Source organism: Haliotis cracherodii, unplaced genomic scaffold (assembly GCF_022045235.1).
Source record: "Haliotis cracherodii isolate W230 unplaced genomic scaffold, xgHalCrac1.p SCAF_5, whole genome shotgun sequence".
Classification (NCBI taxonomy): Eukaryota; Metazoa; Mollusca; class Gastropoda; order Lepetellida; family Haliotidae; genus Haliotis; species Haliotis cracherodii.
Window position 1 is genome coordinate 59,698,488 of NW_027266308.1, and position 16,597 is coordinate 59,715,084.

The 16,597-nt window shown below is 40.3% G+C and overlaps 1 protein-coding gene and 2 non-coding genes across 3 annotated transcripts in view; all 3 read right to left on the reverse strand.

The window, feature by feature from the left end:
* LOC139442818 (codanin-1-like) overlaps nucleotides 1-16,597 on the reverse strand; it is a 43,202-nt gene that overhangs the window by 7,807 nt on the left and 18,798 nt on the right. Inside the window, exons 12-24 of the mRNA XM_071223715.1 lie at nucleotides 12,377-12,536; nucleotides 11,816-11,890; nucleotides 10,661-10,804; nucleotides 9,648-9,814; nucleotides 9,225-9,306; nucleotides 8,046-8,138; nucleotides 7,705-7,759; nucleotides 6,353-6,477; nucleotides 5,474-5,674; nucleotides 3,525-3,607; nucleotides 2,926-3,071; nucleotides 1,669-1,832; nucleotides 727-828 (exon numbers count right to left, since the gene is read on the reverse strand). Coding sequence (XP_071079816.1) covers nucleotides 727-828; nucleotides 1,669-1,832; nucleotides 2,926-3,071; nucleotides 3,525-3,607; nucleotides 5,474-5,674; nucleotides 6,353-6,477; nucleotides 7,705-7,759; nucleotides 8,046-8,138; nucleotides 9,225-9,306; nucleotides 9,648-9,814; nucleotides 10,661-10,804; nucleotides 11,816-11,890; nucleotides 12,377-12,536 — 1,597 coding nt within the window. The remainder of the gene's footprint in view (nucleotides 1-726; nucleotides 829-1,668; nucleotides 1,833-2,925; nucleotides 3,072-3,524; nucleotides 3,608-5,473; nucleotides 5,675-6,352; nucleotides 6,478-7,704; nucleotides 7,760-8,045; nucleotides 8,139-9,224; nucleotides 9,307-9,647; nucleotides 9,815-10,660; nucleotides 10,805-11,815; nucleotides 11,891-12,376; nucleotides 12,537-16,597) is intronic.
* On the reverse strand, nucleotides 14,265-14,452 carry LOC139444436 (U2 spliceosomal RNA). The gene has a single exon (XR_011651763.1). It is a non-coding gene; the product is annotated as a U2 spliceosomal RNA (small nuclear RNA).
* On the reverse strand, nucleotides 15,909-16,101 carry LOC139444427 (U2 spliceosomal RNA). The gene has a single exon (XR_011651755.1). It is a non-coding gene; the product is annotated as a U2 spliceosomal RNA (small nuclear RNA).

Consider the following 16,597-nt stretch of genomic DNA (forward strand, 5'->3'; position numbering starts at 1 on the left):
GTGAAGTGAAATGGGGTTTAACCTCGCGTCCAAGATTATTGCACTTATATAGCGATATGCATGCACGAGTGTGTGTGTGTGTGTGTGGCTGCTTGTACTAGTCCGGACTGATGCCGATTTATAGTGATAGCTCACTGAGATACCATGCCGCAGTTTAACATGAATACCCCACTCTGACACAGTATACTGACTCCGAGCCGACCAGTCCTTGTTTTAGCCCCTTAATGCCGAGCGCCAGACAGGGTAACAACAAGTACCATCTTTTAACGTCTTTTGGTATGACGCAGCCAGGGATCGAACCCCGGACCTTCCGCTCTCCGGGCGGACGCTCTACCGCTAGACCACGGAGGCATCTTTACATCAATATAAATTTGCACTTGTGTGTATACTATCATGATGTTCACACAACACAAGGTGGGATGAATATACAAAGACAACAACATTATGACAAAGCCAATGACATAGGATTAATGTACAAAGATAGAACATAATAACTATGCACTTACGAACCATTCACCTGACGAAGGAGCAAGAAGTAGCTCTGAAACGTCGTACAAAGAACAATAGAAGTTGCTATCCATAAAAAAGTGCATGTATTTATGTTCTCCCAACTTCTTAACTCCTTACAAAGACTGCTTTAACAAGTGTATTTGAAGGTCTTTCTCTCATTCATGCTCGCTCCATCTTCATTCCAACAACATCCTATATTGCCTCAGTGAGTCCTACCAGTCTCTCCACCAGAGCTGTGTTGGCCTCAGATAGCAGGTCCAGACACCCGGCTAGGTCCAACTGGGAGCTCGGGTACAGCAGTAGACATCTTATCACGTCCTGGAACAGTGAACGAGTCAGTGAATGATGGTGTACATCAGTGAGCCTCAGGGAGTATATTGGAGTTCATGTATTACAACTACTACGCCGCCGCCTGTTGATAATCAAAAGTTAAGTTGCATTTCCAGACAAACATGTGGTACCTAAGACTAAAAAAAATAAAATAATTGGTTCTCAGGCAACGGCTTTTGAAAATATAGAGTGGGCGGTGTTTTTTTGTTTTTTTGTTCAAACTAGTATGTAAGCAAATAAACAGTTATGGGAAAGGACCTCCCTACATAAATGTTGTCCTTGATGAGTAAAATACTGGAATACAGTATTTGACTACCACTTGACTTGGAATATTTAAGTATTTTTAAAAAATATATTTAAAAATAGAAATAAAAATGAAACGTGCAGCGAACTTTATGATGATGCTGCCGGTGCCTGAGAACCAAGACTATTTTTTTCTTTAGTGTAATGCATTTGGTTTTAAATGAAATTTAGCAGTGTTTAATCAATGATGAACCACCTCAAAATTTATCAGAAGTGTATGGTGACAGAATCATTTTAAACTGTTACTACTGTGTCATAAACTTTTTACTGTAGTACTGCAAGTATTGATTGTATAATGAAGCTTGCTCAAAATCACCAATGAGTTAAATCATGGATTTATGAAGCGAGCATCCATATTTGAACTATGACCTCTATCGGAGTGACAGTTGTTGTAACACATACACTGCCGTATTCTGAAGGCCTGCGAAAAACTATTGTTGTGACATGCAGTTTCAGAGTAAAGTACTGCTATACAAAGAACTTTTTTGATGTCCTGTGTTTAACTGACAGAAAAGCGTCCTTTACCTTGATGTCACAGATGATGTCAGATAGACCACGAGCATTCTCTTTGCGTCTGCTAACGTCCGGCTTCTCTGTGGCTGGGGCAGTCTGGGAATTTTGGTTGCCTAGCAACAGATGGGTACAGAGGATACGACTGCTGGATCCTGTAAGTTCAGTTTGGATCACACCTGGAATTGCCAAAATTTACAAACTGTACCAAAATATTTTTAAAATATTTCTGCTGATGCAATGTGATATGACTCACAGACTACTTTCGCTGACACTCACCTAGTGTGATATTAGTGCTGATGCAATGTGTCATACGACTCACTGAATACTTTCACTGACACCCATCTAGTGTGATATTAGTGATGATCCAATGTGTGATACGATTAACCGAAAACTTTCACTGAAACCCACCTAGTGTGATATTAGTGCTGATCCAATGTGTGATACGACTCACTGAATACATTCACTGACACCCATATAGTGTGATATTAGTGCTGATCCAATGCTGTGATACGACTAACTGAATACTTTCACTGACACCCATCTAGTATGATATTAGTGCTGATCCAATGTGTGATAGGAATAACTGAATACTTTCACTGACACCCACCTAGTGTGATATTAGTGATGATCCAATGTGTGATAGGAATAACTGAATGCTTTCACTGATACCCATCTAGTGTGATATTAGTTCTGATCCAATGCTGTGATACGACTCACTAAATACTTTCACTGACACCAGTCTAGTGTGATATTAGTGATGATCCAATGTGTGATACGACTCACTGAATACTTTCACTGACACCCACCTAGTGTGATATTAGTGCTGATCCAATGCTGTGATAGGAATAACTGAATACTTTCACTGACACCCATCTTATGTGATATTAGTGCTGATCCAATGTGTGATAGGAATAACTGAATACTTTCACTGACACCCATCTTATGTGATATTGGTGCTGATCCAATGTCTGATACGACTCACTGAATACTTTCACTGACACCCATCTAGTGTGATATTAGTGATGATCCAATGTGTGATAGGACTCACTGAATACTTTCACTGACACCAGTCTAGTGTGATATTAGTGCTGATCCAATGTGTGATACGACTCACTGAATACTTTCACTGACACCAGTCTAGTGTGATATTAGTGCTGATCCAATGTGTGATACGACTCACTGAATACTTTCACTGACACCCACCTAGTGTGATATTAGTGCTGATGCAACATGTGATACGACTCACTGAATACATCCACTGACACCCACCTTGTGTGATATTAGTGCTGATCCAATGTGTGATCCGACTTTCTGCCAGATGACTTGAGATATCTGCTGCCATGGCAACAACTGAAGTTGACTGTTCCTCCGGCAAAAGCAGCTTGAGTGCAGCCAGTGTTTTCTTCTGGCAAAATCTGAAGAAACGTTTCAACTAATGCAAACCTTTCTCTTTAAAGATCCCATCTTGTGTATAAGTAAAACCTATGAGGTTGGATGTTTAGATCATATTGTATAGTACATGTTTCCCTCTGATGACAAGCAATAGCGCTGGGGACCTCTTCCAACCAGAGTCACTGTTGGGATAGACTCAAACCACTTACTGAAATGATGTATTTGTCAGTGTTTAGCAGTCAATACAATCGATACATTAAACATTATCACTGCTTGGAATCTAACCTAGTCATCCACTTCAACTGCTGTGCCACCTCACAACCAACATAACACCTGTATTTGTTTGTGTAGATCTTGGGGCCATTGTACAAAGTGATCTTAGCGCTAAGGTCATTTTAACTCACAGACTTACAACAGTCATAGCGCTACGGTTGTTTTGTACAACGTCAAACAGGACACAATGCCCATATACTAACTCTCTCTGTTCTCTGTTGACCAGTGTCTTGAGGTCAGCGTAGACCAGCGGCACCAGTCTGTTCACCTCCTCAGACTGCAGACCCTGGACAGACAGAAGCACATCAGCAACATCAGCAACATCAGCAACATCATCATTACAACACACACGTGGTTGTATACCCAAACGCCCTACATCACTTGTCTTATTTTGTTTTTGTTTGTTGTTTTAGCTGTATTACGGCGGTCTGTAAATAATTGAATCTGGACCAGGCAATCCAGTGATTGACATCATGAGCATTGATCCACGCAATTGGGATACGATGACATGCATCAACCAAGTCAGCAAGCCTGACCACCAAATCCTGTTAGTCACCTCTTACGACAAGCAGAGTCGCCGCATGGGTTGCTGAAGACCTATTCTACCCCGGATCTTCACAGGTCTACTACATCACTTGTAAACACATGAGGCTGATATGTGGTTTTCTAGTGAGGCATGTTTATTTAAAGTGAAGCAATGAGGATGTGATTGTTTGTTTGACCGAGAAACATCAAGTAAAATCAGATTCAACAAGACAACTAAAGAAAATACTGACACTGAATTTTATCTACAAAATTTGTCATGTAAATGTAAACTAGTTTAGTTTATTTCAGACTTTCAGATTTCACCGTCTGATTTCAGAGTCTGACCACCCAATCCGTTATGAGTGAGTGAGTGAGTGAGTTGAGTTTAAAGCCGCTTTTAACAGTATTCCAGTTATATCGCAGTGTGTCAGCTTAATGTGGGAGGAAAGCCCAAAGTGATGCAGGTCTCAGACATTTACCACTTCGCTGAAACCCACGAGCATGGGTATGGTGCTGACAAACCTAGAAACATAGTCGGGGCGAACCGGGATTCGAACTCTTAAGCTTAATAATAACTCCTTGTAGATTCTTAAGTAACTGTTTGCATAATTTCAACTGAATCAAGACATGATTTGTCTCTTATTTTTCATCTTTTTGTTTTGCAATTTTTCAATATTTATGTCTGAAAGCAGGCAGATCACTTTAAAGACTTAGGGGTAACCTGCCTGACCGTCTTGTTGGGTCTTACAATAATTTCCAACACTGTCATGTCATCACATCATGGCTTCTTGGCTCAAAACTTGCAATAAAGACAGGCAAAAGTACAGGTAGTGGTAGACTGTATGACTGCATAATTGCCTATTGCATTAACAATTCCATTGAACTATGACACTTGTGTCAGGGATGTGTGAAATTTTGAGAGATGCCATTTCACTCCTTGAGTATTTATACAGATAGAGAGGTGTTTGATAGAATAAAGAGCATACAATTTCATTATCGTAATCAAAACTTCCTGTTGTCACACCAGTACTCATCTGATTCACGCCAGTACTCATCTGATTCACGCCAGTACTCATCTGATTCACCCCAGTACTCATCTGATTCACGCCAGTACTCATCTGATTCACAACAGTACTCATCTGATTCACGCCAGTACTCATCTGATTCACAACAGTACTCATCTGATTCACAACAGTACTCATCTGATTCACACCAGTACTCATCTGATACAAAACAGTACTCATCTGATTCACACCAGTACTCATTTGATTCACACCAGTACTCATCTGATTCACACCAGTACTCATCTGATTCACACCAGTACTCATCTGATTCACACCAGTACTCATCTGATTCACGCCAGTACTCATCTGATTCACAACAGTACTCATCTGATTCACAACAGTACTCATCTGATTCACTGAGACTGGGGACCTCTCCTGATCAAGAATTCCATAATGGTCAAAACCTGGCTTCATTTTGAAACATGTTTCACTGACCACTCTTGACCACGAGTGAGTTCGATTTAACACCACTTTGAACGGTATTCAAGGCATGTCAGCTTAATGTTGGAGGAAAGTCTGAAGTGATGCAGGTCTAAGATTGTCAAGCTCATAGAACACGTTACCATTTTTCTCTTGTCTTTGTCCAGCAGTTTTAACCTTTCCTTCAGATCCTTGACCCTTAGTTTAGCTGCTGTCAACTGCTTTGGGAGGATGGAGCTTCGAAACTGCTTGATGAAGTTGGACGCAGTTCTCTCCCCTACAAACTCCACAGTACGTTTGAGAGACGACGGATGGTTGTGAAAGAAATTCTCTTCCAGCTGAGTCTGTAATTAAGAATCTATTGTCAGGAGGTTTGAGTTGGCTTTTATTCCCCCTACCCCCCAAAAAGCTGACAGAACCAGGATCATAATTGTGGCAAAACCAGCATATCCTGGTGCAACTACGGGATGCAACTCTGCAAAGTAAGAAATTATTGGCAGGAAACAGACTAAAATGTATGTAAACAAGCAAAACCTGAGATATCAACTGATCAGGCCATTGGTACAGTAAAACCCTCTTCATCCAACACTTTTTCTGATTAACTCATCATTGGTAAGCATCTCTGGAAACCAGGTTTCACTATGTTTTCTGTATAATCAAATGACCAATATTACATGGCTTGTCATCTCTCATTGACTATCTATGTTTCATCCATCTATGTGAGTGAGTGAGTGAGTGAGTGAGTGAGTGAGTGAGTGAGTGAGTGAGTGAGTGAGTGAGTGAGTGAGTGAGTTATAGCGCCACCAGTGGATCCAGTTGGATTTTACACTGCTTTGAACATATTCCAGTTATATCACAGCGTGTCAGCTTGATGTGTGAGGAAAGCCCTAAGTGATGCAGGTCTTAGCGTTTACTACTTCGATGAAACCAACGACAAACCTAGTAACATAATCGGGGCGAACCAGCTTTTGAATCCATCTACATTAAGTTCCTTTATGAAGAACCTTCAGCTGTAGTCTCACCTGCAGCTGTTTCTGGGTGAAGGTCGCCGAGTGCCCAGTGTTGGCTGCGGTAGGGGTGATCTTCCTGATGGTGCCTCGAGTGTTGGTCCCCACAGCAAACTCCATCATCAAGTTGCGCATCTCGGCTGCAGAACAAACCATGACACTTTGGAGAAACATTCCCAATCTTACTCTGATCTACTGGATCACAGGACGTACCATCAACAGACCAGCATCTTCCCAGGCAAGGAAGTTAACTGACTATATACGTCCAGTTTCCTCCCTTGCTGAACAAGACTGGAATTTCTGGAATTTCGATTATAGCGCCACCAGTGGATCTTACGAGTTTTGTCCCTTCTATGTCCCTCCTATTGACCAATCTCACATCACTTGCATTTGCTTCAAACAAAATTGCGGCGCCCAGTCAAGAAAATCTATACTATGAAAACACAAGTCTTACTTCGTGAAGTGCATCAAATCATGTGAGATGCAAATATTTGGAAAATATATGTTGATGTTGAGTTGGCGGTACACATGCTTTACAAATCTTGCAGTCAAAAGAAATCTACACTTGGACTATACATAGACTCGTTGGTCTAGCCAAAATATAACTCCATAATTCCAGCCTAGTTCGGCAAGAGTGGGAACTGGATGTACAAAGTCAGTTATTTCCTTTGCCTTGGGAAGATGGAGACCGGTCCCCGAGATAGTGAACAGTCAGGAACTTATCTCGGGAAGTCAAACAAAGTGCCTTTGTTGGACAAATTGGAAAACAACAACATGATTTTGTTCGAAATTGGGACATAAAACTTAAAGACTCTTCGTGTTTTTGGTCCTGTTATTGGAGGAATGCAAGTCACCTCTGCCAAACATTAACACGACTTGGCACATATTTAATTCCAAATTGGGAAATAATGCAATTAGTTACTTGAGAAACTACAAGGAGTTAAAATAAAACTGAATGTGCCAGACAGTCGGGCAGGTCGAGGAAAATTTCATGCAGACCAGCAGAAATGTTACCAGCAACGGGCAGGCGGGCAGGCAGTTCTTGACACTGAACAAACATGGTGCTAACAATGGATGCTGGGGACTTATTCTGCCCTGGTATCCACTCAAGGGACAGGTCCACGAGTGGGAGGAGAATGTTCACTAACTGAAAGTCCTGGGCTTTGGTTTCATCTCCACATCAAGGCAGATAAGACAGATTCAGGATTCTGGTTATTGCACAGAAGTTTATCATTGAAAACTGTTTCATTCTGAATTTGTTGTTTCGTTTGGAATGTTTAGAATGCCTGTATGTACATAGGATAGTGAGAATGATACTGATCAACACCAAACCAATGGTTTCAGATAACTGTACCGTCATTACTCACCCACATAAGGACAGCATGTGTACAGAAGATCCTGAGACACAAGGTCAAGGTCATCCTGAAAACAAAAGTTCAATCCTGTCAGTACAATGATATGTATACAACCTGTTCCTTCAACTGGCACAGAAAATAATCAATGCAGATTTTACCATGTATTCTTAAAGAATTCATTTGCATGAATTTAAATTATCAATGTTATTTCATAATCCATCCAATTTGAAAAATTTATTGTGTTTTATCATTTAAACAACTAGGTTTGCATTTTCTTTCTACCTGAAGTCCCCACCCCCTTGCTCCTCCCTTAATTGAATGACTGGTCCCCCCTGACAGGTGCTGCAACTCACCAGAGGTAGAAGCTGTGTGGTGTCGCCCCTGTCACCTCCGTTCTCCTCCTCACTTACTTCCTTAAAGAACAGACCGTCAGGCATCATCGGGGTCTGGAAGAGGTAGCAAGTTAGTGAACATGTGTGTGTGTTGTTTACTGCTGCACTCACGCCAGTCTGTATACAGTCTAGTCTTGTTAATCCGACACTCGGCTTTATCCGACACAAATGATGGGAACCGACTGATTCAGTGCTATTTAGACCCGTTAATCCGACATTCTCGCACTCCGACTCCGACACACCTAGTTGGCAACGAATTACCGAAATCACTCATTAATCAGTCTCGTTAATCTGACACAGTAGTCAGCGTACTCTGTGGTCATCTGCCCACAAGTTCACAACCCCGTGTTTTGACACGCACTGGCTGCACAGATTAACTTAACAATTCACAGGAAAAGCTATTCAAACCTGTATGTACAAAGCTATACAAATGTAGTTTACAAATTGAAGCCAGATTAATGTGCATGAAACCAGTTTAAAATACGAACAGGTATATAAAGCATGGTCGACTCACCATGGTCGACTGGTATGTAAACAAGAAAGCATGGATGACTTCATTAATATTTAAAGCCTGGCTACTGATCTTGGATTGGCAAATGCGATTGGAGCAATGCCACGTGGTATTGCTGTTGGACAACGCCCCATCCAACAACATAACAATATTAATTTTCGTTTTTAATGATTTTATTACAAGGTACACATGGTTATTATCTATCGTGAAGACGTCCGATTTTCGATCACAAATCAATTAATTTCGTTAATCCGACATACTCGTTAATCCAACACAATCATGTGCAACCAACGATGTCGGATTAACGAGACTTAACTGTATAATGGTGTCTGGACCAGACAATCCAGTGATTGACATCATCATAAATATCATTCTTGAAGTTGGTAAGTAAGAAAATGTACAACTTTATGGATAACAACCTCTGGATTATTAATGTAGATTCCTACATCGGCTTTCCAGCTTGATGTGTGTGAGTGAGTGAGTGAGTGAGTGAGTGAGTGAGTGAGTGAGTGAGTGAGTGAGCTTTCCAGCTTGATGTGAGTGAGTGAGTGAGAGAGAGAGAGAGAGAGAGAGAGAGAGCACAAAATGACAAGAATATCCCCTTCTTAGAGGGTTAGAGGTCAACTTACATCAAACAGCCAGCTTATCAACACGACCACCATCAGGTTGCCATAGAAACACTGGTTTGTGGACGCCCTCTCCCATGACATTCTGCAAAACAATACCCAGTCTGTTTCGAGGAAGATACAATTCAAAACTATTTTCACTCAAACTAATCAACAAAAAAAGTATCACCCTTCAAAATGCCATCAGATGTGAGTAAATGAGTGAATACTGTTCAATGCCCCAGTCAATGCTTCAAGCAGAAATTACAAAATGTTGTTAAATTTTCCAACAAACATTATTAAATGGACTACGGAAAACAATTTGCTTTTATCATTTCTTGTAGATGGTTCCCAAACTGTCTTTAACCAAACAATATGATTTTTCAATATAAAAATTTGTCTGCAAAATAACAAGTAGTATTGGGAGTCATGAGTTGTCTCCCCTACCTGAGGACATGTCGGAGGCCGGACAGGAAGCGCTGGTACACCTGCACCGTTGGGGCCACTGAGTCCATCTGGGAGGCGAACTCCACCAGCCAGGGTATGGTGAGGACAAGTCTCTGGGAGGAGATGGCGCCGTGTACCGTGGCCACAAAGTCAAGGGGAGACGGAATCTGGGGAAACAATTCGTTGGTTCCAGTCAGCACAAAACGTCTCGTCAGCCATAACATAAAAAACAGTTTTCTGTGAATTGAACTGTCCAGCTGCATGAGAGACCAGCCATATTCCATTATCCCTTTCACAACTTCATGTCATTTTATTCTGAGTATAAGATAAGCTGTGTAAAATATTAGAATTACCCAATTAATTTTGAGTTGCTTACTTACAAATACATTGCTATATGGCTGAAATAATGCTGATGCGACGTTAAATTTTAGCTCACTCACTTACAAAACGTAAAACGAAGTTATGTGTATTATAATAACATCTGAATCACAAGGCTCAATATAAGAACTTGGCTTAATTTGAACCAGGTGAAAGTTGCCATGAAAAGCTAGTTGCACTAGACAAAACCAGGTTGCACCCTGGTCCAAAAAAATCATCGAAGTTAAAATATAGATGCATTAAATGAGTCTACATAAGTTAAATCTCAGAACCCTGATGACTGTGTAATTATGAATTACACATAATACATTAATTAGTTATGTCCTATATGGTAAAAACAACTTGGAGGAATTGAGTGGGTTCAAAGATCGTTGTTGTGTGGACAAGTAAGGGTTAGTAAGACACAAATTTGAATTGTTTTACATGCACTTGGTGCATGCATGTAGACATAACTATTAATATGCATTTCTCAACAATAGGTTGCACTGGTGCATGTTTCATATAGCTAAATCGAGTCCTGGAATCATAATTGGCTCAGAAAATATCTGGAGCCTTGGGCATTACATTGACAGATTAAGTAATTTCTAATACTCAAAATTAGTTTGTGAAGCTATCTAAGCATGCTCCAAACATACTGTGTTCCTGTGAGCAGTATAGCTGGCCCGCATGGAGTCTGGCAGCGGTTCTGTGGTCTGGTATGGCAGGAATGTCACAAAACCCAGGAATTTCCCCAGAAGCCGCAGCGTCATCAAACAGGAAGCAAACAACTCGTGCTGATCCTAATAAAGATGAAAATGAGCATTTCAGGATAAATGCAATGTTTTTATACTTACCTGATGCTACACAGCTTCAGGTTCTCTACTTTCTACAAACAGACAGTACTGGAACAGAGGTGAGGTGAGGTGAAATTGGGTTTAACGTCGCGTCCAAGATTATTGCACTTATATTGCGACGTGCATGTACGTGTGTGTGTTTGTGTGGCTGCTTGTACTAGTCCGGACTGACGCTGATTTATAGTGCTAGCACACTGAGATACCATGCCGCAGTTTAACATGAATACCCCACTCAGACACAGTATACTGACTCCAAGCCGACCAGTCCTTGTTTTAACCCCAAAATGACGAGCGCCCGACAGAGTAACAACAAGTACCATCTTTTAACGTCTTTTGGTGTGACGCAGCCGGGGATCGAACCCCGGACCATCTGCTCTCAGGGCGGATGCTCTACCACGGAGGCGGTTACTGGAACAGAGAGACAGTTGAAACAGACTATAGCCCGTGCCCCGATACCCACGAGTTATCCCTGAAGAAGGTGGGTGCCCATCCTGGGAGAGATGCATCGACACACAACATGATTAAAGCAAGATGGCGACTATGGCACGAAAATGTGCTCATGTGTTTCAACTGTCTCTCTGCTGCAATACTGTCTGTTTGTATAAGGTGGGAAAGCTTAAAGCACTGTGTTGCATCAGGTAAGGAAAAAACATCTCTGATAACTCTCTGAAAATGACAACAAAACTTAACCAAATGATAACAGGGTTGATTCAGTGGAGTGTTAATATGTAACATGATCAACATGTTGGAGGGGGTTCTGATAAATATCTTGTTTTCTGATCTTTTTTACTTTGTCTGAGATAGAACTAACACTTCACTGAAAAGTTCATTATTTGAATTTCTCTTGTGAAAGTTCACCACCTCTTTTGATATTCGCAGAGGAAATATTTATTAAACAACTATATGACTCCTGAATTTTGTACATGAAAAACAAGAAATTCTTGTGAAATTCCTCACCTCCTCCTCCTCAGTCTCCGAGCTGGTCGAGATGGTGCGATCACCGCTAGACGTCCCAAACTCCGTGTTGTTCAACTGTACACAACAAACGATGCATATCAGTGGGTGATTCGCAATATCACTGCAGTTTATGAAGACTCAAGTCTGGGCTCAGGAGAGCACCATGGTATGAGGATGATACAGGCAGTCACACATTGTAACACCTATCTTTGTCAGCTCTTACGAAATGTATGATACAGAGTGCATACCATCTTCCCGAGGCAAGGGAGTTAACTGACTATTAAAGTGCAGGGACATAACTAGTAGTTATAACCAATGATAACCAGTGTAATGGCTTTGTAAAGGTCACTTGCATTTCACGGATACTAGGATAAGAAAAAAAGACAAAAAAAAGGCTTCAGTGCTCTACTTTCCACCATTACAGTGAACTCACCAGTGAATACCAATTTAAGAAAGTATCAATTTTGAATAATTTTCCCAGTTTGCATGCCAAGCACACTTAGTTTGAAATCCTATATAAATACCTGTGATTGGAAAAAATTGGTCACCAAATAATAATACCTCAGTAACCTTGGCAACCAGGGTATTAGTCAGATGCTGGTTGAAGATAGCATTGCCAGCAGCTGTGATGAAATCCCGGAAAAACTCCTGGTAGCCAGTAAAACTGGGTGTCGGACACGGCCCGCCCAGGCTGAAGGGCTTGATGAAGCGCTCCTGTAGTCTGGAAAATATACACAGGACAACATAGTCATACTATAAATCTTGCAATCTTCACCTAATAAACTGTTTATTTTGATAAGGAGATAAAGCTAGATTATTTGTAGATTTAACCGCAGTAAATAGAATTTAGAACAAACATATAGATTTGTTTGTTTGTTTGTTGTTTAACACCGCACTCAGCAATATTCCACCTATGTGTCAGCAGTCTGTAAATAATCGAGTCTGGAACAGACAATCCAGTGATTGAAATCATGAACATCGATCCATGTAATTGGGATTTGATGACATGCATCAACAAGTCAGCGAGCCTGACCACCCAATCCCATTAGTCGCCTTTTACGACAAGCATAGTCAGCTTTAACAACAAGCATGGGTTGCTGAAGACCTATTCTACCCCATAAATGTATAGACTAAACTTGGTCTGAGGATTTGATATTGTATGATATGACAAAGTGTGTCATGCAGTTTGTTTAGGATAAATTCAGGGCTCGAATAAGGAACTTGATCAAACTTGCACCAAACAAACCCACCCTGTACCTATAAATTTGTCAAACATAGACAGGTCTGCTACCAGTGTCGGTTCATGCTGACATAAAGATAAGGTGGCATTTTGCAATAATTGGCTGCACTTGTGCATGTTTTACATAGCCAAATCAAGTCCTGAAATATCCATGTATGTTACGAGGGTAATGTATTGTTGTGGAGGTAATAAACTGATCTGGGTTCATGGTAAATGAACGCTTCATATAAACACTCGTACAGTTTGGCCCTCACTATGAAGGTTCATACCCCAATAAACTCACACAAAGTGAAAGTCAACTCTTATAATTTTTTATATCACTATTTTTCACCTCGAAGGATGTAGGTGTAGATCTATACACAATTTCATTTAGTATCCAGTGTGATTTCATGTTTACTTTGACAGCCATACAACAACCAGCTGTATCGCGGAATAAAATAATTAAAGAGAGATGGCGTGAGAGTATGTATGCTCAACTTGCTCTACTGGAACATCTGTTGTAGTTTGTTTATATCCCATTTTTTTAAAATAATATCATCATTGGGAGAGAAAGGTGTGTTAAGAACTACCTCACTAAGTCATTCACAATGACAGTGCGTCATAATACATTTACATCAAGTACAAGACGTCAAAATGGACGACACGATAAACGTGATGGGAGAGATTTCCGAAGTTGTTAATGTACCTGTGGCAGTTACATGTGTTGGTCATCATTGATCAGTTGACTGCGAGCGACTATAATTTTGGCAAAGTGTGCAACGTACGCGCATTACTGAGAGAAAGGTATGTGCAGATGTAGTATTTAAAGCGCTGTTGACCAAGGTTACTGCTAAATATAACAGCTCGCAGTCACCTGACTGTCAATTCTTATCCGGATTGTAACCACGCGATTAAAACTCAATGATCATGTTTATAGCTAAGAAAAGGGTATGTTGCAATTTTTGGCATTACTGAAGTACTATTCCTTATCTTCGGAATGGCTTGTTTTCACTTTATAAGTATTACCACACATGTAGCTATCTTCGTTATTTAATCAATGCGATATTTCGTAATTCCATTTCAAGTGGCAAGGACTACAGTTCCACGTGATGTTATTACAAGAGAATCATGTTATGTTCCCCATTACTTGTATATATTCATGTGGAGTTAGAAAGGCAAAGGGTAGACACTTGGGAAAATTCTATCTTTTATTTCATTTTTTCTCCCCAGGGGGAGTGGGCCAGTCCTGGAAGTACTGCAATACCAGGTCAACCCGTGGCAAGGAGACGCAAGCTCTCACTTTGCCCACAACCAAAAATCAGTTTAATATCGATGTCCAAATGAAGGACGTATCAGATATTAAGCTGATAAGAACAGATACTACACCTTGATCTTGGCCATTTCAGCCGCAAAGCGATACCGACTCCAGAAAGTGGACATTCATATTGTCAATGACTATCAACCTCACTTGGAGTGTACTAGTAGAGTTGGGCTGAGATATATAAATGTTTATTCCATGATGAGGGACATAAACCTGTCCAGTTACCTTGGCAACTGGTCCCAGTTGAATGTGATTTAATTACATCCAGAAGATGTCAAGTCAAACTCAACAAACTAACCAAACCAACAGGAAAACAATGTCAGTGAAAGTTCAGCTATTAAACCTGTGAAATGTTCACCCTACGTTTCCCTCAACCTGTGCATACAGGCAACGTTCATTACGTAGTGGGAACATCAATAACACCGTCTATTAATAGGATACAGGGAATGCTTCAGGTGTGACATTGTTTCTAGGTAAAGCCCTGGGGCTGTTTAATACTACAATTACAGTATACACGGTACAGAATCATCTAGTTTCAGGTTTTGGATCACATCACTCAGATTATCCCCCTCAAATCTGGGTTGTTTGTTATTCAATACATTCAATACCCTGTATATCATCTTGTAAGTGGTCGGTTGGGGAAACAGCTTTACATCCATATGAAACTGGACATTAAATAATGACTTTTCGGGGGTGGGGTGTAGTTTAAGAACACAGCCATACAACCAACCAAAGAAATCCATTTATATCAGGACCAGTCTAAAGCAGTGCACAGATAGTTTTAGCATTATACTGTATTCTGACTTCATATGAATGGTCTGATATGTTCCTGCCACAATATAAAAATATATCTTAAAAGTTACACATCCTTTTCATAGATTATGTCTAATTTTCTTTCCATACGTCAAAATGGTTGATACAATTGTTTGAGCAGAGAATCTGGTTCCTGTTTTGTAAATACATCAATTTAGAAATAGGATTAATTATTGCTTTAGTGGATTCCTGTATTTTCATTTGTTAGATGTTGCTATCGCCACACTCAGATGTATTCCACCTATATGATGACCCGTAAATAATCAAGTCTGGACCAGCCAATCCAGTGATTGATATTGTGAACAATGATCCACGTCTTAGGGAGTACAATAACACGCTGACAACTACGTCACCCAAACCTGACCACCTCATCCTTTTGGTCGCCTCTTACAACCAGCATAGGTTGCTGGGAATCTAGTCTTACCTGGAATGACTACGGGGGAATCATCTTTATTTAAGTGACTGACACTCACTGAAAGCAGAGGATTAGGCTGACATGGAATTTCTTGTCACAATCTTACACCATGTCAACATACAATATTGTCTTACATATATCAACTGAAATGTTAGACATTGTTTCTGAACAGTCTGTGAACATTCGTAATGTAGCTTTTTGAAATATCAGCCCCTCTTAAAAGTTTATTATCAAACTTTGTTTTACTCTGAGGACCATTTAAAAGGAGTGTCAATCTCCTTGCTGAAGGGGGAATTCTATCTTTTATTTATTTATTTCTCCCCAGGGGGAGTGGGCCGGTCCTGGAGGTACTGCAATACCAGGTCAACCCGTGGCAAAGGCGGAGCAAGCCCCTGACTCTTCGCCGAGTACCAAAAATCAGTTTAATATCGATGTCCCCCAATGGGGGACGTATCAGATATTAAGCTGATAAGAACAGATACTACACTTTGATCTTAGCCAAAAGGCCGAGAAGCGATACCGGGATATGGTGCATTTGACAATTATACCTGCGGTCATATTTTCTGAGTTTGGGTATACTCCAGTTTTCTTTTCCAAATTTAAATTTTGGGAAAGTAGGATAAACTTATCAATATGTATACACTATATTGGCAGAAATTAAATCTAAATTATGATTAAATTTATTTTTTTAATTATTTCACATAGAGAGCTATAATAAAAGAAATGTGTGAATCTATGACTGATATCGGGCTGTTGCTAACACGCTTGAACGTACAGTGGAGGCAGTGGTTGTGTTATAAATAGCTCATGACCTACTTTAGCCTCAACCACGCTCAACAAATTATAACAGCTCTCTTGCTTCTGATACCAACTGAACCAGAGTATAGAAAGGAAAAAAACATGGTGGAACTTCTATAGTTATTACAAACAGAAACTTGCTTGCATGTTTGTGACATAGTTTGAACAAATATATTTCCTTCAAATAATCAGAACATTTATGTTTAAACTTGGTAT